Source organism: Galeopterus variegatus, unplaced genomic scaffold (genome assembly GCF_000696425.1).
Source record: "Galeopterus variegatus unplaced genomic scaffold, G_variegatus-3.0.2 Scaffold2674, whole genome shotgun sequence".
Lineage (NCBI taxonomy): Eukaryota > Metazoa > Chordata > Mammalia > Dermoptera > Cynocephalidae > Galeopterus > Galeopterus variegatus.
Window position 1 is genome coordinate 180,700 of NW_007728785.1, and position 23,926 is coordinate 204,625.

The 23,926-nt window shown below is 35.6% G+C and overlaps 1 protein-coding gene across 3 annotated transcripts in view; it reads left to right on the top strand.

Moving 5' to 3' along the window:
* Positions 1 to 23,926, top strand: part of MUSK (muscle, skeletal, receptor tyrosine kinase) — a 123,621-nt gene that overhangs the window by 44,552 nt on the left and 55,143 nt on the right. For 2 of the 3 annotated variants that reach the window (XM_008582592.1, XM_008582594.1), the window contains exon 6: positions 18,667 to 18,791. In XM_008582592.1, the coding sequence (XP_008580814.1) occupies positions 18,667 to 18,791 (125 nt within the window). Of the gene's footprint in view, positions 1 to 12,938; positions 12,969 to 18,666; positions 18,792 to 23,926 lie in introns of all 3 variants that reach the window. The other variant, XM_008582593.1, reaches the window with a different exon arrangement.

Genomic DNA, 23,926 nt, shown 5'->3' on the forward strand with positions numbered 1-23,926 from the left:
TGCTTTTAACACTTAGAAAAAGGGTCCTCAACATGATCAATATCTAGAAAGCAGTCAGCTAAGTCAGGTTGAAATTTAAAAATAAAATAAAACCTTCTCCCTTTGAAGTCAGTTGAAGGAATAGCTTTCACGAGTCAGAAGATATCCTAGAGATCAAAATAGCTTTGGGGAAAAAAAAAGGCTAGAAGACCTGGCTTCAGAATTTGCCTCCAGCACTTTATGGTTTTGAGTTAGGTGCTATATTAACTATATTAATTACTTTATACAAATCATGTCATCTTAATCTTTAAAGCTATCACCAAATGAATTCTCACAAAGAAATGAAAAGCTCAAAAAAATTATATTTGAAAATAAATTTAGAGGCAAGGACAATTCAAACTGAGAAGCATTTATAAGTTTCTATTTTTAGAAGTTGCTTTGTAGCATTTATAAAATTTCTACTTTAGTTTTCTATTTTAATAAATTTACACTATGCCAGAAAACTAAATTTCATTTAGAATTATAGGGAAGAGTAGAAGCAACATTTATTTTTCCTCTTTATTTATGTTTGAAAAAAAGTGTGACCTTCCCTTTTGAATGTTGACCTTGTCATCTAAAATAGGTGATTTGCCCTTCACGGTGGAAAATCACAATAAACTCTCAATAGAATTCTAATTGGCAAAATTTAGCATTATGATAGTGGCTTTTCTTATAATGTCTCCTCTTAATTCTTAATGTCTAATTGGGCTTTATATATTTTGAAATTATATTGTTAAGTGCATGCATGTTAACTACTTTTGTAGCTCCTCTTTTGTGGATTATGTAACCTTGGGGCAATATTCATTTTCATCCCTATTAACATCTTTTTCATAAACTCTGTTTGCTTGATATTAATATTGTTACCACAGTTTTCTTTTGTTTGGTATTTTTCCATATTATATTAGTCAGTTTCTGTTACTTATAACAAAATATCTGGAACNTCCAGACTCATCCATGTTGCTGCAAATGGCAGAATTTCATTCTTTTTTATGGCTGAGTAGATTCTATTGTGTGTATATACCACATTTTTCTTATGCAGTCGTCCATCAATGGGCAATTTGGTTGGTTTCATAACTTGACTACTGTAAATAGAGCTGTGATAAACATAGGAATGCAGGCATCCCTTCAGCATGATGATTTCCATTGCTTTGGGTATATACCCAGTAGTGGTATTGCTGGATCATATGGTAGTTCTATCTGTAGTTATTTGAGGAACTTCCAAACTGTTTTCCATAATGGCTGCATTAATTTACAGTCCCACCAACAGTGTATAAGGGTTCCCCTTTCTCTGCATCCTCATCATCATTTGTTATTCTTTGTCTTTTTGATAATAGCCAGTGTAGCTGGGGTGAGATGATATCTCAATGTGGTTTAGATTTGCATTTCTGTGATGATCAGTGATGCTGAGCATATTTTCATGTAACTGTTGGCCATTTGTATGTCCTCCTTNTGTTTTCTAAACAAGCTTGGGTTCAGATTCCTTCAGAGAAGAAGCCACAGTGGATAAATCCCCTCATGCGTTGCTCTGCTTCAAAGGGGACAGAAATGTAAACAGTGACAGCACAGCAGGATCGGGTTTCTTTGCCTTAGCTACCAAGAGTCAGGAAAGAGAAACAGGTATTTATTTAGGCTTGCCATTATTATTGCCAGATTTTCTTTTAATTATTGGAAAACAAAAGAAGAATCGGTTCAGAAGCAAAGTACCACAGAGGCTCCATATGATTAATTTTCAACCACCCTTGGACCAATTTTTTTAAAAAATAAAAACAATTGAAATAAACTTATTTTTGTTCTTTGAAGTGCTTGTCTTCTAAAAGGCATCTCCAAGTCAATAATTATTAAAATACTATGATAGATGAGACAAATAGTCTATTTAAGAAGAGAATTAAATAATCTGTGTAGGTTAGCATCTATGTTTTAATAACATGCTTTTAACACTTAGAAAAAGGGTCCTCAACATGATCAATATCTAGAAAGCAGTCAGCTAAGTCAGGTTGAAATTTAAAAATAAAATAAAACCTTCTCCCTTTGAAGTCAGTTGAAGGAATAGCTTTCACGAGTCAGAAGATATCCTAGAGATCAAAATAGCTTTGGGGAAAAAAAAAGGCTAGAAGACCTGGCTTCAGAATTTGCCTCCAGCACTTTATGGTTTTGAGTTAGGTGCTATATTAACTATATTAATTACTTTATACAAATCATGTCATCTTAATCTTTAAAGCTATCACCAAATGAATTCTCACAAAGAAATGAAAAGCTCAAAAAAATTATATTTGAAAATAAATTTAGAGGCAAGGACAATTCAAACTGAGAAGCATTTATAAGTTTCTATTTTTAGAAGTTGCTTTGTAGCATTTATAAAATTTCTACTTTAGTTTTCTATTTTAATAAATTTACACTATGCCAGAAAACTAAATTTCATTTAGAATTATAGGGAAGAGTAGAAGCAACATTTATTTTTCCTCTTTATGTTTGAAAAAAAGTGTGACCTTCCCTTTTGAATGTTGACCTTGTCATCTAAAATAGGTGATTTGCCCTTCACGGTGGAAAATCACAATAAACTCTCAATAGAATTCTAATTGGCAAAATTTAGCATTATGATAGTGGCTTTTCTTATAATGTCTCCTCTTAATTCTTAATGTCTAATTGGGCTTTATATATTTTGAAATTATATTGTTAAGTGCATGCATGTTAACTACTTTTGTAGCTCCTCTTTTGTGGATTATGTAACCTTGGGGCAATATTCATTTTCATCCCTATTAACATCTTTTTCATAAACTCTGTTTGCTTGATATTAATATTGTTACCACAGTTTTCTTTTATTTGGTATTTTTCCATATTATATTAGTCAGTTTCTGTTACTTATAACAAAATATCTGGAACTGAGTGATTTATAAGAAAATGAAATTTATTGCTTACATTTTTGGTGTCTGGGAAGTCCAAACTCCAGGAAACACATTTGGTGATGGCCTTGGTGGTAACAGTGACAAGAGGGTTCGCATGGCAGAATGTAGAGCAGAGAAAGAGAGATACTCATGTGCTCTCCTTTTAAAGCCCTCAGAACCACATCCCTGACCACCATTATTAATCCATTCACTATGGCATGGTCCTATAATCTAATCATTTCTTCAAGGCCTCACCATTCAATTACTATAATATTATTTCCCACCCTTTTAACACTTTCACAGTGGGAACCAAGCCTTCAACACATTAAACATTGTGGGGGACACAATTTGATCCATAATATATACCCTTTGATATTTTTCTATTCCCCTCTTTCCAACCTTTCTGCTGTTTGGTAAGTAGAATATAGCAATTTTTTTAAAAAATTCAGTCAAAAAGACTTTTTTAGTAAATAAGTTCAGGTCTTTATATTTATTCTGAAAACTTATTTTTATTATTCTTTACATTTATTTCTATTGTGTATTCTGTTTTTTATGCTGTTTCTTTTCTTTCCTTTTTTAAAAAAATTTCTTTTCTGCTTCTCAGTAGATTGATAGTTATCTTTTAAATTCTCCACTTTACCCCAACCCCACAAACACTTTGCTGATTTTGAAATTGCAGATCACAATGTTGTATTTTGGAAATTATTTTTATATTTTTAATATGCATATAAGATGCTATAATGTTAAGAGGTTTAAAATCATGTAGTATCTTCTACAGTCTTCTCAACCAAGGCAAGAATCTTATCATTCTTTTTTTATTTTCATTTTTTATTCTTTTTTATTGAAACATAGTTGATTATACATATTTGTGGGGTACAGAGTGACTATCAATATCTATGTACAATGTGTAATGATCAAATCAAGATAATTAGCATGTGCATCATTACAAAACATAATCATTCTTTGTGTCCATTAACCAATTTCTTGCTAACCCTCTCTCCCTCCCGCTTTCCCACCTCTAGTAACCACAGTTCTCTTCTCTCCTTCTGAAAGTTCAATGTATTATCACGGCCTTTCTTTCTTTCTTTCTTTTTTAGCTCACACTTTAAAGTGAGGACTTGCAGTATTTCTCTTTCTGTGCCTGGCTTACTTCACTCAACATAATTTTCTCCAGACTCATCCATGTTGCTGCAAATGGCAGAATTTCATTCTTTTTTATGGCTGAGTAGATTCTATTGTGTGTATATACCACATTTTTCTTATGCAGTCGTCCATCAATGGGCAATTTGGTTGGTTTCATAACTTGACTACTGTAAATAGAGCTGTGATAAACATAGGAATGCAGGCATCCCTTCAGCATGATGATTTCCATTGCTTTGGGTATATACCCAGTAGTGGTATTGCTGGATCATATGGTAGTTCTATCTGTAGTTATTTGAGGAACTTCCAAACTGTTTTCCATAATGGCTGCAGATCTCCCAAGGCAATTTAATTCAGCTGACCTAGTCAGAGCAGAATCTTTTGGTTATCATATTTTTGAAAAGGTCATTATTTTAACCTGATCATTCAGGTGAGTATTGAAATCTAAGTTGACAGATATTTTGTCTCGGCATTATCCTGTGTCTTCTCACACCTGCTGATGACAAGTCTTCTTGTCATTCTAACTATAATTTTTTGGTAGGTAATCTATCTCATCTTTCCGGTAACTATTATGTTTTTCTCTTTACCGTTAACAATCAGTACTTTTACTATAATTTGACATAGTGTCTGTATTATCTACTGTTGTATAGCAAATTACACAAAAACTTAATGACTTAAAACACCATGAATAGTTATCACTTCAGAGCTTCTGTGAGTCAGGAATTCCAGAGTGGGTTTGCTGGCCTCTCTGGATTGTGTCTACAGTCAAGATGTTGGCCACTTCTGCAGTCACCTGCAAGCTTGACTGAGGTGGAGGATCCAGTTCAAATGCGGCTTACTCACGAGTTGGTGCAAGTTGATGTGGGCTGGTGAAAAGCCTCCATTCTTCCCCATGGGGTCCCCGCCAAGGCTACTTGAATGTCCTCACAACATGGTGTCTTGCTTGCCCTAGAGTGGATGATCTAATAGAGAACAAAGAGGAGTTAGTAATGTTTTTTATGGCCTAGCCTCGGAAGGCCACACACAGCCATTTCTGCCACTTTCTATTAGAAGTGAGTCATTAAGTCCTGCCCACCTCCTGGTAGAGGAATTATACTCCGCTTTTCCAAGGGAGGATTTGTACACACATTTTAAAACCACAACAACGTTGAGTTATTTTTATTAATCCTCCTATGCACTCATTGCCATGGGGGTTTATAGTCCCACTGCCCCTTGGAAACACCAGGCAGTGTTCCGCTTCTGCAATACACAATCCCCAGGCCCCAAGCAAGAAATTCGGATTCAGTAACCTTGGTTGTGTTGCATTTAATTGTTTGTTTGTTTTTTAAGCTTCACAAGTGATTCTGAAGAATTTCTAATTTTAAAAACCCATCATCTTCATACATCTGGGGATTCAAGTATTTCTTCTAGTATGGAAAATCTCAACCATTATCATTTCAAATATTGCCTCTCTGCTCTTCCCTCTTTTCTTTCTTTGGTACTACTGGAAGAATATGTTAGAGCTTCTAACTCTTTTCTCACTATTTCTTAGTTAATCTTTCAGGTTTTTCTCTTTTCTCTTTGTATCGAAGGCTGTATGATTTCATAAGTACCATCTTCTGATTCACAAATTCCTTATTTGATCTTGTCCAATTTTGAGCTTATCATATCTGTGTGTGTGTCTGTTCACGTTCAGTTACTGCATTTTTGATTTCTAGCATTTCTACTGTTTTTTTCATGATTACTTATTTGTGTTTCAAGTTCGTGTGTTTGTTTCATAATTGCTTGTTCTTTTATAAATAGATACAATTATTTCATTTTTTGACACTCTTGTGCTTTCTTTTTGCACTGCTTTATTTTCTTCCAAAGTAAATTAATCTCCCAATTACTGAATTCATGGACTTTCTTAGTATTCATTTTCCTGATGTGCTTTGAAATTATGATTTGCCACTGCAAATCTTATTATCCTCTCTCTGAAATAATATTGTTCTTTTCCAGTAATTTTTAAGGTTGCCTTTAGGAAACCTTCCAGTCCCTTCATTCCAAATAAGGTGTTACAAAGTAGAAGTTTAGGGCCCCCATTCAGTAATGTTTTGAGTTCAACCCAGATCGAGTCACTAAGACAGCTGAAAGCATAACTATGTTCTGGCTACAATACCATGACTGCTTTTTTATTTTTGCCCCTTTCGCAGAGAAGGAAGTTTCACCCTTGCCCATTGGTTTCAAGCAGTGAGCCTCCAATCTCCCATCTCAGGTGATAGATTGCTAGAGAAATCAAACCTCAGGCCCCATTCTCCCTGTTTAGAGAACCAGAGTTCAGCAGCTCCTGCTTTTTTTTTTTTTTTGGTAAATAATTTGTTTATTATTATGAATAACATTTTATTTTTCTTATTTATTTTTTATTATGCATACATGTGGGGTGCAACACTGACTTTCAATAATTGTGTAGAATGTGTGGTGTTTAGATCCATATAGTTAGTTTATTCGTCATTACAGTACACAATCATTCTTTGTGTCCATTGACCAATTCCTCGTTAGCACCCCTCTCTATCCCCCTCCCCTCCCCTTTTCCACCTCCAGTTTTCTAAAGGTTCAACATATTACTGTGATTGTTGTTTCTTACTTTCTCTCTGTCTCTCTTTATTGTTCATTTGTTTATTTATGGATTCAGCTCCCAGTCATGAGTGAGAACATGCGCTATTTCTCTTTCTGTACCTGGGTTGTTTCACTTAGAATAATTTTTTCCAGGCTCATCCATGTTGTTGCAAATGTAGAATTTCATTCTTTTTTATGGTTGAGTAGTATTCCATTATGTATATATACCACAATTTCCTTATCCAGTCATCCATTAATGGACATTTAGGTGGGTTCCATCACCTAGCTGTTGTAAATAGAGCAGCAATAAATGTGGGAGTGCACGTATCCCTTTGACCTGATGTTTTCCAATCCTCTGGATATATCTCCAGGAGTGGGATTGCTGGACCATGTGGAAGTTTTGTCTGTAGTTGTTTAAGGAACCTCCATACTGTTCGCCATAATGGCTGTACTAATTTACAGTCCCACCAACGGTGCAGGAGGGCTCCTCTCTCTCCAAATCCTCGCCAGCATTTGTTATTCTCTGTCTTTTTTATAATAACCAGTCTGATACGGATGAGGTGATATCTCAAAGTGGTTTTGATTTGCATTTCCCTGATGATTAGTGATGTTGAGCATTTTTTCATGTACCTGTTGCCCATTTGTATGTCTTCCTTTGAGAAATGTCTATTATTCAGTTCCTTTGCCCATTTTTTAACTGCATTATTTGGATTTTTGCTGTAAAGTTGTCTGAGTTCTTTGTATGTTCTAGATATTAATCTCTTCTCAGATGCATACTTTGCAAATACTTTTCCCATTCTGTAGGATATCTTTTCACTCTATTGATTGTTTCCTTTGCTGCGCAGAAGCTTTTTAATTTGATATAATCCCATTTGTTTATTTTTTCTTTTGTTGCCTGTGCTTTTAAGGTGTTATTCATAAAGTCATTGCCCAGTCCTAAATTCTGTAGTGTTTCCCCTATGTTTTCTTCTAGGACTTTTAAAGTTTCAGGCCTTATATTTAGGTCTCTAATCTATTTTGAGTTGGTTTTGGTATATGGTGAAAGGGATGGATCAAGTTTCATTCTTCTACAAATGGATGTCCAGTTTTCCCAGCACCATTTATTGAAGAGGCAGTCAGTCTTTTCCCCAGTGTATGTTCTTGGTGCATTTGTTAAAGTTCAGTGGGCTGTAAGTATGTGGGTTGATTTCTGAGTTCTCTATTCTGTGCCATTGGTTCACGTGTCTGTTTTTATGCCAGTACCATGCCGTTTTTGTTACTACAGATTTGTAATATGGTTTGAAGTCAGGTAGTGTAATGCCTCCAGCTCTACTTTTTTTGCTCAGGATTGCTTTGGCTATTTGGGGGTCTTTTGTTGTTCATATGAATGTTAGGATTGCTTTTTCTATTTCTGTGAAGAATGTCATTGGTATTTTAATGGGAATCGCATTGAATCTATGAATGGCTTTGGGTAGTATGGACATTTTTACTACATTCATTCTTCCAATCCATGAACAAGGAATGTCCTTCCATCTCTTAGTGTCTTCTTTAATTTCTTTCAGAAGTGATTTGTAGTTCTCATTGTAGATGTCTTTCACCTCTTTGACTAGATTTATTCCTAGGTATTTATTTTTTTGGAGACTATTGTTGCTTTCTTGACTTCTTTTTTTTCTAGTATAAAAACACTACTGATTTTTGTATGTTGATTTTGTATACACAATCATTTTGTTTTTGAACATGTCTCTGTCTTTTTAGGTAACAAAAAGTTATATCTTCTCTATTATTGCTATGTACGTATTCCAGCTAGATGACTGTGAATAGTAAACTTACAGCACCATCTTGATTAGTAGTCTTCATGCTATAATTATTATATATTATTATATAAATTTGATCTAGTGGAATATATAAGGAGTAAACATGTATATTATTATTTTAAAGAAGTCAAAAGTATTTATATTTAAAGGTAATATTTATATCCATCTAGAAAACACAATAATATCAACTCCAATGCTGTTTTAACTAATATGATAATTGAGTACTAATACAAATTAAACGCACACCCTTGTCCACACATATTAATAGTTTTCCTATATAGCAGAAATACTCTATTAGAAACTAATTGCACAGCGTGACTTATAACTAGGCAGCTACATCAAGAGCCTGTTCTCTTAACCTTTATGCTATATGCCACTACATGATTTATTACTTACATTGACTTGGCCCTAATCATTGAGATAAGAAATGGACTAGTATACTTGGGAGCTCTCTGGAATGCCCACGTTCAAAGGAGCCCCCTCAAACATTTCTCAAATTTTTTTCCTTCATGACTTCAGTATTTGATTATTGCTTAAACCTTTCCAAAACACCTCTCCAACACTCTCCAAAGATGGAGCTAGCCAGATCATCTTTGGCTTCACTTCCAGGTTCAGTTTACTTTATTTGCATGTTTTTTTCTCATGATAACTCCATTACAGGAAAGAGGAGGTCGCAATGCCAACCAACAAAGACCAAAGAATGTGCAATTACAGCCTCCTCTGAGACATCAACTCTTATATTTGGCTTCACTTCCAGGTTCAGTTTACTTTATTTGCATGTTTTTTTCTCATGATAACTCCATTACAGGAAAGAGGAGGTCACAATGCCAACCAACAAAGACCAAAGAATGTGCAATTACAGCCTCCTCTGAGACATCAACTCTACCTAGCCAAATTCCTATTATATTCTTGGTTTCCCCCTACTCTTGTGGTCAAAAGAATGCAAACCTTTCCACTGTTCTGCCTGTTTTCTCCCCTGGTTTTGTCTCTTTCTCTCCACAAGGTCTACATGTCCTGTATGATTTTACTAAATGTATTTTTTTTCTTTTTATCCGGGAATTTTGATGGCTTTGTCTTCTCCTATATAACAATAGATTTCCCCTCCAAATTCCTTCTCCAATCAATAATATCGTAAATTGAGTATAAAAATTTATTTTATTTTTCTTAGAATCAAATCTCACACACGCATGTGCATGCAAACATTCACATTCAAAACTGGAGAAAATATCTTAATAAAAGTAAGAATAAAAATGTTGTTTAATATTCATTATTTTCAACAAAAATCAGTGAGTTAACTATACTATATGACTGCAAATAAAAACTTATGCAGGTTTATATTCACAGAAGTAGAGCATTTAGAAAGAGTCTTGCTGTTCTTTGAATGTGTTAGATTCTAGGTATGTGTTTTAGTCCTGAGTATTACAAGATAAAAGGAACTGGTAAGTTCAAAAGTGAGCAATCAGAATGGTGAACTGTTGCTGTCAAGCTTGGAAACATGAAAATATTTGATGGATTTTTAAAAGATTACTGTCCACTGGATAAAATTAGGAAATAGATCTTGTGGGTGACAATTATAAAAAGACTGGTTTGGGTTTGGTTTGTTTTGGAAAATAGTCTTTTTTTTCTTTTAAAACGGAATTAATCAAAATAGATTGCTATGATGGTATGAGTAAATAAAAGTATTCAATAAAATGATAGATTAGTATTTAACTTGGATGTTGAAATGAATAGATTGTATCTCAGATTATTCCAATAAAAACAGTCATTGAATCTCTATCCTAAAGGTCCTACTGGACAGTCCTAGGAAAGCAGAAGAAAATGTATCACTAATCCAACTGGCAAAGAACTTTTTTTTTAATGAGGATTTTCTTTTTTCTACAACAGACTGCTGGACTATAGGGGAAAAAACAACAAAAGTCCAATACTAACCCCATTATGAGTCTAACCCTAACTCCCCTAAAGAAGATTACAAATCAGATTGAAAGACAAGACCAATGCATTACATATTAAGTAGTTAAATGAGAATTTAGCAATTAAATGGGAATAAAGGCCATGAAGCAGAATATTTAAAATTTGATAAGTGGTAAAACAACAATAAGTTCAGAAGTCAAGAGGGATCATAGTAAACTAGGCAAGCGGGATACATGAAAAAACTAGGACTACAGTTTGACCGTGAAATGACTAACAAGCTTATACACTGAATGAATATACACAAGCTTAAGTAAAGTTTACAGGTTATTCTTGAGTAATTTTCCCTAATTTAAAGTAACTTCAATTGTGTGTGCATGTGTGTGGATGTGTATACATATGTATGCAAATCAATGCATAAGCAAATTTAAATATGTATATATAAAGATGTATATTTGCATTTATGCATACAAAGAAATTTTGATTGTCTATGCATGAAAGTGTAATTTCTGGTAGAACTTCTAAGCTTTCTCCTAGGAAAAAAACAAATCATAGACATTATTTCATCCCTTAAGTTGGTTCTATTTATCTGCAGTGGAGGAAATACGTGTATTCTTTCAAACCTTTGCACTGATTTCAATCCCAAACAAATCAAGCAAGATCAACAATAGTAACAACAAAGTGAAAAATATCAAAGGAAAATCAGCAGTGTTTAAAACGGGGCCTAGGCTCAAAGTATTGTTCAAATACCATCCAGTGAAAGATCAGTGGGACACAATTGAATGGAGACTCAGAATCGACCTGCAATTTGTCTAGAACCTTAAAAAACAGTAGCATAAGAGAAGAAAATGACAAGTGAATAATATTCTCAAAATTTACTGATGCTCTTCAACTTTAGCGAAAAAGTTTTTATCTGTTTTGTAGATACAACAGCCATGATATAAAGATACTTAATATTCCCATAGAAATCCCATGGCCATCCCAACCACTCATAAATACTTAAAAAAAAATTTTTTTTTCCAACCTCAGAAACAAATAGGTTATTCTGAGGAACCAGAAAGACATGCCCAGCCCAAAGGCATTCAAACACAATTTTTCAGGCCTGTTATGGCCTAACTATGGACCTTTATTTATTTCTTCTGGTTAAGGCCTGTAATGCAAACAGGGAATCTGCAGTGTCCAAGTGTCCAAATGACCAGTTTTAAGTATGGAAGAAATTGATATTTATATAATGCCTATGCTTTACCAAGCACTGTTCAAAATGTTTTTAGAAAATAGTTTCTTTATTTATAGGTACATTTGACAGACAATCTCTAAATCTGCTTTTAATCACATATTAAATCTAGAAGTTTTAAGTAGTCTTTGACCTTGATACTTAAACAAAATAAAACAAGAATGTGCTACTGACTTGGTTGGTGGAGGTAGGGAAAGATCGGACAGAATAAAATCTAAAAGGGAAATGATGAATTCATTTAAATTTTAGGGGACTGGGTGTTAAGTATAAAAAGGAGACCTTCTCACTCTGATGCTAGGTGAGAAAAGAAAACTCAATATCTGAAAACGAGGTTGAATTCTTGACTCTGCACCTGTGGCAAATCTCTGAGTCTCGTAGTCTGTCTGCAAAATGTCTGGATAATATCTGGTTTAGTCACAGAGATATGGTGAGAGTTAAATGAGATAATGCACAATGTGTGTGAAAATATAATCTGTGAAGAACTATGCACGTGTATTCTTATCATTAAAAGTTGTTAACAATAGCATCACTACTTTTTACTTATAAATAAATATTACAGTTGGCTTATCACTAACTCTGAGAAAGGCCCTAACAGTGATGAACAGATAAACCTTCAGGAAAGAAAACTAGAGCTCCGTGTGGGGTCTACATCTGCTATGGTAACTTTAAACATTTTGGGACAATTAATTTGGTTTTGTTATCTCTCTTCTAGGATTTTAAAAAATTCATGAATTCTCAATTTTTTCTATCCTTTTTAGACAATTTTACATTGTCCTGTGTAGCTTGTTTCACTGGTAGGTTCCAGAAGATAATGATTAGCTCCTCTCTGCTCTCTGAGCCTCCTCTGGGTGTTGATACAGTTACCGATCTCTGTTGGTAGTAAGCTCTGTTCTGCAGAAACCCCCTAATCCTCTGTTTACCACAACATGAGTCTATTGCCATAGAAATGATAGCTGAGATCCCAGATTCAACATCACTGACTTCACAGCAGGGCCTCGTAAGAGGAGAAGCCAAGCTATGAGAGGGAACACAATTTATGAGAATAGTAGGCACTCTGTGGCCTTGAAAGAAAGGGTGATTGTCAACATTAAAATAAAAATGCATGAGTGAGCAATGTTGTTGAATAATCTGCAGTTTATTTTCTGTATAATATTGCCTGACTAAAAGCAATAATTTGAAATCTTATGTCATTTAATAGTTTGCTTGCAAAAGGTCAGCAATTCCCCCCCCCATTGCATTTGTTTCTTATTATAATAAGAAACAAGCATATTCTAATTAATTTTGTTGCATAATTGATGTTTCTGTGGTCATTGATTTCCCTTTTCATGATGTATTGTTTTGTTTGTGTGTTTATTGTGTGTGTTTGTTTTGTCTTGTTTTTATTAATAGAAGAAAGTGAACCTGAGCAAGATACTAAAGGTATTTTTTTCTTTCTGCACTGCTTCTTTTTAAATGTGTGGCTCTTTTTATTGTTTATTTATGCTGAGCTTATAGACCACTCTAAGTGCCATTATTTTGTTAAGAAATAACAATGTATGGGAAATATTATCACAACATTTAACAGAATGTTAGATGAACTGCTTTATTATGTAATATGCTTATTGAACATTTACATTTCTTAAGAAAAGCCTGAGTCAACAGAAATGTTTAAATTTGGTGTCCCAAACTCTGGAAACACAAACAAAATGAAATGAAATAAATAACCAGGAAAATTTAAATCCCACACAGGTTGAAATAGAAAGTTACCTTTTGACTAAAAATCATCTTTTTTGGGTGAGAGGTTTACAATTTTTAGAGAAATGTTAAAATGTCAACGTGCCAACTTAGGTTTTTGTTGTTATTATTTCAACAGGATGAGTAGAATCATGCAATCACTCCAAATAAAAAAAATTACGGGCCGAGCCCGTGGCGCACTCAGGAGAGTGTGGCGCTGGGAGCGCAGCAGCGCTCCCGCCGCGGGTTCGGATCCTATATAGGGATGACCGGTGCTCAAAAAGGACAAAAAAAAAAAAATTACTTCATTTTAATTGCACACAGACATATATTTAGTGGAATCTATTTAGAGGAAAGTGGCTGGAAATCAAATGTTTGGGAAAATCTGTATTGCAGAACAAGAGTATTCTGTCAAAAAAAGTACCTTGCATCCAGATTAAGCCTCAAACCTTGTGCTCTTCTAACCTAAATACTGATATTTGAGTGATAAAATTCACAAGTTCTCATATAATACAGTTTGACTCTAGAGATTAATCTTAGGCCAATATTATTTAAAACAGTACCTCCTTATCTTAGTATCTTCAATAAATTATTTGAAATGTTTTCTGTTTATAAATTCCAAGTTGCTTACAGCTAAATTCAGGTAAAAGCATTTCACCTGATCCTATGTGATCTTTTTTTTTTTTTTAAACTAGGTTTTTAGTTTGTTTGTTTCCTCTCCTCGCCCCCCACCTCCAATTTATTCCTATCAGTCATTGCTGGTTTAAATCATGTAACCTAAGAAAGATCTTTAAGGGAAGGTAGAAAATAATAAAGAAAAGATCAAGAGAAAATAAAATCAATGCAAGCACATTGTGCTCTTTGAAATAATTGCTTAGAAACAGAAATTGATGAGACAAGTATTCCTGTAGCACTGCTCCCTTACCGAGAAAAGAGAGGTAGTTCATCTCCAGCCAAACTGCTTGTTAATTTGGGTCCCCTGTCCCCTGAGCTTTCCATTACATCATCCATTACGCCAGTGCAATTTCAGAGTGAATAATGGATTTATCTCTTTATACGTATTATCCCTTAAAATGACAATCAACAATGAAACTGATTATGTATCTGAAAGTGCTTTGAAAGATGGAGAGAGAGACAGAGAAAGAGAGAGAGAAAGAGAATATAATACAGAATATAATATGATTATGTTAGGAAGGACTTTGGAATTGCTGGCTGCCTAAGCCCAATTTTAGGATTCTCAACCTGCAGTCAGCACTGGAATCCTGCTCAAGAGAAATTAAAGCCCAAAACTCATGAGTAAATCCCATGAGAGAAAAACCCAGGAATAAATATATTGCCTGTGTCTATTTTCATGTTGCCTATGAACAATAACTTGCCTGTCTACAGGAAAGTAAGTGGGAAGGAGTTCACAGTGCATAGGAAAATAATGGATAAAACTATATACAGAAAGAGGAGTTGGATAATATTTTTTTCTTTAAAAATCTATACCAAAACAGTTATAAATATTTTCCAAATTACAAGGTAATTTCATGCCCCTTCTGTTAAGCAGCTTAATTGTTTACAACACTTTTATATTTTCTTTCATGCAAATAAAATGCAAAATAGGGGTATTTGATGCACACTTTATTTGATAAAAAACATATCTCATTATTTTTTAAGTTGATGACCCAGAATGTATTTTCCATTTATGGCTACCACTAAAATAATGGGATTTACTGTTGAGCTACATCCAAGTTTATTATTGTAGGTGTATTATTATCCATGGAAGTTAATCTGGCATTTATTTTTAATTGCAACTGACTTTATTGTTTTAGATGCTTTATTAATGTGTTGGAATTTCTTTTGCCACCACTTCACCTTTTATATTTGGAACTGGTAACAAGTACAGATGGGTAAAAATATATCAGCTTTATTGCTAATAAAGATAAATTAATAAATAAAGCTTTCTACTCCATCTAAGAATTAGACTAACATAATGTCTGTTTCCTAATCCTCCTCACCTCTACCCTCTGTTTCATGTTTCACTCCCAGCTGAAAGATGAAGCCCTGACCTGGTGAACTTACCTAATGCACATCAACCCCATTATCCTTTCTTTCTTCAGGATAGCTGGGAGATTGATGGCCCAGGGAGGGCTGAGATACACATAACATATGCGAGTCCCTTACCCCACTCTCACCAGAGAAATTACTCTTTTTTTCATTCTTTCATTCATTCACCAAATATTTATTGAGTGCTTACCATGTACCATACAGAGTTCTGGAGATAGAGATGATTGATTGATAGCTAGATGGATAGGTGATAGATAGATAAGTCAGCCTGTGTTAATGAACCTTGCCCTTGTGATGCTTACATTCCAGGGAGAGACAGATGAAAAACAAATAAATCAGCAGTTACAAGATAGTGGTAAGTGTTATGAAGACACACAAACAAGGGTGAAGGGATGAAGACAAGAGAAGGCATTATAATAAGGAAAAATTTTGTAGAAAATCAAGACATCTACAACCTCCTTCTCAAAGGAAGCTGTCTTTCAATATTTAATAAAGGGGGTTGAGCTTCCATTTTATCTTTTGGAAAGAACATGAGGTGCGGGAGAGACCAGCTTCCCTTTAATCCCTGGCCTCTTTTTTCTTTTAACCCACTGCACTTAATAAAATCCATGGTCAGCCAAGAGAATATATGCCCCCTTCTGGGAGGAGACCAGCAGTTTATGAGCACAGTCTCACATTCATGAAGCTACCTGCAATGCAAATAGTATTCCTTTATGTACCCTCCTGTGCCCCACTGGAGCCCCCAGAAGGTTCTGATATAGGCCAGAGTGGTATATTAATTAAATTAACTTCAAAGTAACATTGAACTCTAGAATGATAATTGACTCTGTTTTATTTACTATCTCACATTATGCTTAGCTGTGTTGTGCAATATGGATCATCAGAGGTTTTGCAATGGGCCCAAATGATTTTTCAAATAATGTTATGCCAGCCAAAGTAAAAATAAAAGCTGCAAATTAGAACGAAATAAACCCTCCCTGATTACTAAATTTCCAGGAAGAATTTAAAGTCCCTAAATTAAAATTCTTGCTTTTATAAATTAAAACAGAAAAAAATAATCTAGATTTCATTCTTGTCCAATTTTTTATTCTGCTCATCTTCAGCCAGAAAAATTTCACTCAAGTTCAAGGGTCCAGTCAATGTTATTAGAACACTCTTCCAGCACTGATGAGATTGAAATGATCCAAGTCAAATCTCTCAAGGATCCTGCTTGCTTCAGATTCTCAGAAGACTCATAAAATGATCACTGCAGTAGTCTCACACAAAACATTTAGGACAGACAAGCGTAGCCCCAACCCCTACAAGAGTCATTTCAGCCAAATGATGAACATGGACTCGAATATGTTGTGCAATCTAGGTCTTCATTATTGTTACCGGACAACATTAGAAAAGAACGGTACTGAGTGCACCCTTGCTGGGATGCCAGACTGTGTTAGTCGTCGAGTCTACTGTAAACTTAGACTAAGTTGGGACAATAAGAATACAAACAGAGCTTCACATTGCATTTGACTGATATGGCTCTCAAGTCTCTCTCTTAATCTGTAATAGATTTTTCATTTTTATTCCTGATGCTACTTTTTGTTGAGGAAACTAAATAATTTGCCTCGTTAAATTTCCTATATTCTGGATTTGATCGAATTGCATCTCTATGGTGCTTAACATGTTCCTCCACATCTATTTTTAGTAAATTGGCAGTTAGACTCCAGAACTTACCTAAAATTAGGCTCAATCTTGGTTTGGGGGAGCAGATACAACCTCATTTTAAACATTTGATACCATTTTTTGTTGTTGTTGTTTTAACCATTTGATTCCTTGAAGACAATACCTTTCTTGCTTTTCCTTTTTTCCTGGCTTCTGGGCCCAACATTTATTTATGTATCTAAAATGTTCTAGATCCCATCTCTTAGAGTCCTCAATATCAAAAGATAGAAAATCAGATTAATTCAAAAAAATTCTGAGAAAAGCATCGAGTTGTTAAACAAACCATATCTTCCTTTATCTCCTAGAATTATGTGATCCTTTTTAAGAGGTTTTCAACAATCAGAACAACCTCTAACACAGCTCTGGACTTGATCTATTATTGTCTGCATATCTCCTGTCTAGTATATACTATCTCCCCATGCTTTACTTTAGAATTCAAACTCCACAAATTTCAATTATATAGAAGAACTAAACTTCAAAGCACTGTGTTAATTGGGACTTCATACTCTACTATTACGGTCTGTGCTTAAGTCCTAGGTAACAAAAGACAGGAACATAAAGTATTTACAGTATAATAGGCAATCAAAAATAGTTCAGAATAATTTTAAAGAAAACTGGATTTGAAGTCAAAAGATCATACATAGTCCAGGTTTCTTGCTTATCGCTCTTATTATCTTAGGAAAGCAACATAAACTAACTTGGATTTGGTTTCCATATCTATAAAATGAAAGCAGGAATCTAGTCAATTTCTGAAATGTCTTCCAAGTTTCATAATTCTGTGATTATATTTATCTTTCCATTTCTTATGCATTCTGAGCCTCAATCCCACTCTTTAGTTAAAGGTAGAATGTCTTTTCGCATCAAAAGAACTTTCTCTTATTTAATCAGTGGGGACTTGGTCTCAGAAAGGAATATAAATTACTCATTTTCCTGCCCACACTTTACCTAAAATATTCTTTTCCTTTTTTTGCCCAGCATATCATCTCATTCTCTGAAAAGTTTGACAGATTGTCTGTCCTCCCAATATTATACTGTTAAGGGTGTAAAGCATTGATTATTTATTTCATTAGTTCAATAACATACTATTCTGTGCTTTCTTTGGTCAGAAACTCTTCTAGGTACTGAATACAGTGGTGAACAAAACAGGCAACGTGTTTGGTTTCAGACAACCTAACAGGGCAGGGAAATAATAGACAAGTAAAAAAAAAATAGATAAGATAGCTTCAGATATTGATAAGATCTGTAAAGACAATAAAATAAGATGACAAAAAAGTGGATGGGTGGAGGGTTACACTTTATGTTGGGTGATTGAGGTGCCTTTCAAAGGCAATGTCACTCAAACAGAGACTTGAATGATACAAGAAACCTGCCACATGAAGATCTGTGGGATGAGTGTTCTAGACAGAGAAATAGCAAGGGCAAGCTCCTGAGTTGGGAACAAGCTCAGTGTGTGCGGGAGTGGTGAGAAATGCAAGATCACGGCATAAAGAGGGCTTGGATGCTGGGGCATGGCATTTGATACTATCCTCAGACAGAGGGAGACACTGAAGGATTGCACACAGGGAAACATGGTCTGATTTGCAGTTTTTAAAGACCCTTCCACCTTGGCTACTTCTTGTAGGAGAGTCACTCACCACTTCTGTCTTCCTAACAGTTTTTGCCAGAATCCTGCGGGCTCCTGAATCCCATAATGTCACCTTTGGCTCCTTTGTGACCCTGCGCTGTACAGCAACAGGCATCCCTGTCCCCACCATCACCTGGATTGAAAACGGAAATGCTGTGAGTGTCATATGTATGGGTACTCATCTGGGGAAGACCCATTGCTGATGAATTTCAGGATAGATCATATATTTGTTGAGTTACCCTGATCTCCATCATTGGTTCTACCTGTACCATTTTTTGAAGCCTTTCAATATCTTTGTCATAGAAACCACTGCCAAAAAAATTGAACTAGAGGAGTTTGCTTCTTTCCTTATATCGTGGGGAATAGTAGAAAATCAAATCCTTTCTTTTTTCCTTTGTGTAAAAGGAGACTAGTAACAATTCCTTCCCACACAAGTAAAATAATTTTCGTAAAACTAATCAGTGAAAGATTAGTTCACTGCTGGAGCCTGCTTTGATGAAAAGTAATTCAGAATTAGAATCCACGTCTGTCAGTTCAATTTTGTTCATTTTTAATAGTGGTAATAATATCTAATGTATATCGATTATTTTGAGCCAGGCCCTAAGCGCTTTACATTTAAACATGTATTTATGCACTCTACAAAGATGTACTGAGCATCTGGGCATGAAGCACTATTCTAGGTCCTGTGGATACAGTTACAAACAAAACAGGTAAAATCCCCTGCCCTTAAAGAGCTTCCAGTCTGATGGGGAAAGGCAGACAATAAAATCAAACAAATAGGAAAATATATATTTTATGTGGATCATGTCAAATGATATGGAGAAAAATAAAGCAGGAAAAGGAGACAGAAAGTTCGACATTAGGAGAAAAATTCTATTTTCAATAGAGTGGTCAGAAAGCCTCATTAAGACAAAGACATTTGAGCAAAGTTCTAGAGGAGATGAAGGAGGAAGCTATGTAGATAACTGGGGAAAGATAACTGGACAGAGTCTTGGAGATAAGGGTGTACATGGTATGTCAGAGAAATAGCAAGGAAGCCAGTGTGAGTAAGCAAAGAGCAAAGAGGTAAGGGGTGTGTCTAGGAACTGTGGATCATACAGGCTTGTATAGGTCATTAAAACAACTTTGGCTTTTATCTGAGTAAGATGGGATGCCACGGCAGGTCTGTTTCTATTGTCTGTTTTCCTGCTGAAGCTTGTTCATTGTGTTTTGTTTCCTTGTGTGCCTAGTTATCTTTGATTACCTGCTATTCATTGCATTGAAAAAAATTGTCAGGAACTAATTTGAGGTCTAGATGTAGATACTTTCATCCAGAGAGAATGTCTGCTTGTTTCTACCAGGGACCAGCGGCTACTAATAATCTTGGACCACCTAAAAACAAGCTCGAGGTCTGAGGCTCCTTGGACATCCCAGATAATTATAACGTGGGCTGTATTCTTTATGTGGGCTATTTCACTGTAGTTCACATTAATATCTCCCTGATACCTAGTTCTTCAAGATCTTAATTAATGGTATCTCATTAGATTCCACACCTTTATGGGTTCACACCTTAAGGCCATCCAAAGGCAAGTTCAAATTTTCTGGGATTGGAAAATTCTCTCAGGGGAAATAAAATCTTCTAAATTACATCCATCCAAAATATTTTTTTCAAAATTTTAATTTTTTTCGGTGTGAGCATTGTTATGAATAACCTAGCTTATAGGTAACCGAAACAGAAACCTACCATGGATTATTATTATCATATTTAATGGACTTTAACCACTTATCTATTTATATTTGGTTTGTACCCAGTTACTAGTTTCTGATACTCTTCAAAAGGTTAAGAAAATTTATTTTTATTCTTAATTTAATAATTTTTTTATGTAAGTATATCTTAGAGGCAGTAAAACACCTTGCCATCAATTATATCTACTTTTTGATGAACATGTAGTTTTCTACTTTAAATTGCAACATTTCCCTTATGTTGAGCCATTCTTTCATTCCTTGAATACACTGCTTTTTTATTGAATTGTGTCATTTCAATTTGCTGTAATTTTTATTCAGGAATATTGCATCTATTTTCAAAAATAGGAATAGTTGGCTATCATGATCAGGTTTTGTTAACAGTATTTTGCTAGCCTTATAGAATCGATTGGCGAGTTTACACACTCTCCTTTGGTACAGAGCTTGAGGTGAGAAAGTTAAGATGCAAATCTCTCTTAAGCTCAGAGACATTTCCTCTACTATACCTTTAATTATTGTTTCTCTATTCTTTACATTCTCTCTACTTAGACACCTATTAAATGGGTTTCTCTCCAAACTTGTGAATATTTTTGTGGAAGGACAGAGGAAGCCTTACTTAATCTATTAACTTTTTTCTCACACTTTAATAGTCATCATAATCATCAGCTACAGGAACCTACAACAGAAAATCTCATTCACTATCTCCAGCTCACGGGCAGATGCCTCAACCCAGTGCTGCATGCATACATAATAGCTCCCGAAGTTCTTCAATGACTTTACTGACTTTCCCAAAGTCTGCTCCTACTTATACCCCTGCTTCGTGAAGTCTGGAATTTTCCCTGACTCTGTAGGGAAAATTTATCCATTATCCTTTCAGGAAATGTCTTTTTTTGAGTGTTAGGTCTTAGGTACTTAGTTGATATTAATTTTTCTACCAATCCAATCACACCTCTTTTTATTTTTCAGAAATTGCTGAAAATGTCTGGTTCTTTGGTTATGACACCCTTCCATCTTTCTATGAATTTATTTTTCCTAATTTTAGATTTTATTTATCTGTTGGGAATTCAAGTAGAAAAAGAAGAGTTAAACATGTGAGCTAAGGTTACTATTATAACTCAGGTGTTGAACAAGCATGACTTGCATGTAATACAACCTTATTTAATGTTTTCTCTGCCCTTTTAAATTAATTTAGCAGGGTGATTTTTTGCCACCATCAGAACCTTCCTCAAGCAAGCTCTGTGACTTTTTTCTACTTACTATAAGTTGATTTTTAAATCTTTAGCTTCATCTCAATTTAGTCATTTTAACTGTCTATTCCTAAGTAATAACCAAAGCATCCAATTGCATTTCCAGGAGAGACTTTTCCCTTCCCCCCTCTTAGAACTATTGCAGCCATGCTACCTGCCTTCCCCCTCAAAAACCACACGTGTTGCTAAGAAGCTCATGCTCACTCATTCCTCCCCCACTTCCTGACTGCGATGACTCCTACAGGGTTGGGGTGGGAGGGAGGAAGGGAGTAGCAATGGTTGGAGCAGAGCGTTGTGTTGCTAAGAAGCTCATGCTCACTCATTCCTCCCCCACTTCCTGACTGCTATGACTCCTACAGGGTTGGGGTGGGAGGGAGGAAGGGAGTAGCAATGGTTGGAGCAGAGCGTTCTAATTTAACTGACGCTTTCATAGGTTGGCTATACACCCTTCATGCTTTCCACTCTTTCCCTCATGGACATATTCATGATTCTTCAGAGGTCAGGGAACATTCAAGATGACAACATGGACTTTCCTCAGACTGGCCATCTCCACTTAGCTCCCAACTTGTTAGCTGATGAGAAGCCTTTCTGTGGAAGTCCAATCAATTCCTCAAAAGGTCCTTCTGGGAGGATTGAAAATGATTCCAAATCAGGTGTTCTGTAAAATCTTTATGTTTACAAACTGGGAACTCAAACCGTTGAACAAAACTACCTTCTCTTTGTTACTTCCATTGGAGCTGCTAGGGAAGCCTGACTCTGCCCTTTAGATTTCATAGAAGGGAATTAGATACTGTCCGCAGTGTCTTTAAATTACAGGTGGGTTGTGGTCCCCAAGAACACATTCATGTTTGATGACTCATTAGAAGAACTCACAGAACTCAGAAAAGCTGTTATGTACTTATGATTATAATAATTTATTACAGGGAAAGGATACAGATTAAAATTATAAAAGGGGAATTGGTTTGCTTCTCCTGGGGAAGTTGCATGAATAGTATTTAATTCTCCCAGCGATGATGTGTGGCAACAGGTACAAAGTATGGCTGCCAACCAGGGAAGCTCACCCCAACCTTGGTGTCTAGAGATTTTACTAGAGGTCAGTCATAGACATGAAGTGCTCACATGACTGATCTTAGCAAATCTCCAGCCCCTCCAGAGGTCAAACTGGTACAGCATGGCCTAGGGTCCCATAATTCACATTATTGACAAAAACTATCTGGCATGACCCAAGGTCTGAGGTATACAAAGATACTCTTATCAGACAGGGATCAGTGGTTATCTCTCAGGAGACCCTCAAAGGCTAGACCTTTCTTTGGAATGTGCAGAGTTTGAGCACCTCAAGCCCACTGAATTAACTCTTTAACCCTTTATTGCACAGTTGGGGACATATATCGAATCCCCAGGTGATCTTGTGGAGGATACTCTTTCATGCCTTAAGGAGATGGTGTGTATGTTCAAACCAGTCCTCTGGGTAGGGTAAAAATGGCTCTCAATATGACCAAACAGCCCAAACCTTGTTAAGTTGACTAAGTGCTGCTGAGCTAATGGATAGGTTAACTAGATTTATTGTGGTGATAATTCCATCATGTATATGTATATCAAAACATCAAGTTGTACATCTTAAATGCACCATTTCTATTTTGTACCCCCCAAAAGCTAAAATAAATAAATAAATAATTTAAATTTTGTTTAAAAAGGATTCTCAAAAAGCTAGTGCTCTGTTCTCTATTTGTAGCCCGTCCCACCCTTGCCCTGCAACACGGCATGTCCTAAGAAGACTGATTGGCTGTCACCCTGAAAGATGAGAACTGGGACCCAAGACATGGGAAAGGGAAGAAGGGGAAGGGAGAGAAGGATATAAAAAACAGAATGTGTCAGTGTGCGAAATTCTGGTGCATGTTGTAAAGTAGGAAAAACAAGCAAATTCTAGGGCTACACCAGTAACGAAGAATGTCTTGTTGCAATAGCACCCTCCAAGGCTTACAATTTACTTATTGTTGTTGTTTTCACTATTTTTTTTGCTGAAGGTTTTTTTCTTTTTCTGATACTTGAATAAAACCATTTTTCTCATTATTTATTAAAATTGGTTCATCTTATCTATCTTGCATCCCTTCAAAATATAGTAAATAAACAAATGAACACCTCTTTATCAGCTTATATAACTTGAGGCATGGTAGAACGAGAAGCCGGGGCCGGCCCGGTGGCGCACTGGATAGTGCGCCGCTTGGGAAGCGCGGCGGTGCTCCCACCCGAGGGTTCGGATCCCACATACAGTCCGGTTCCGGCTCACTGGCTGAGCGAGGCGCGGGAGCAACGCCGAGGGT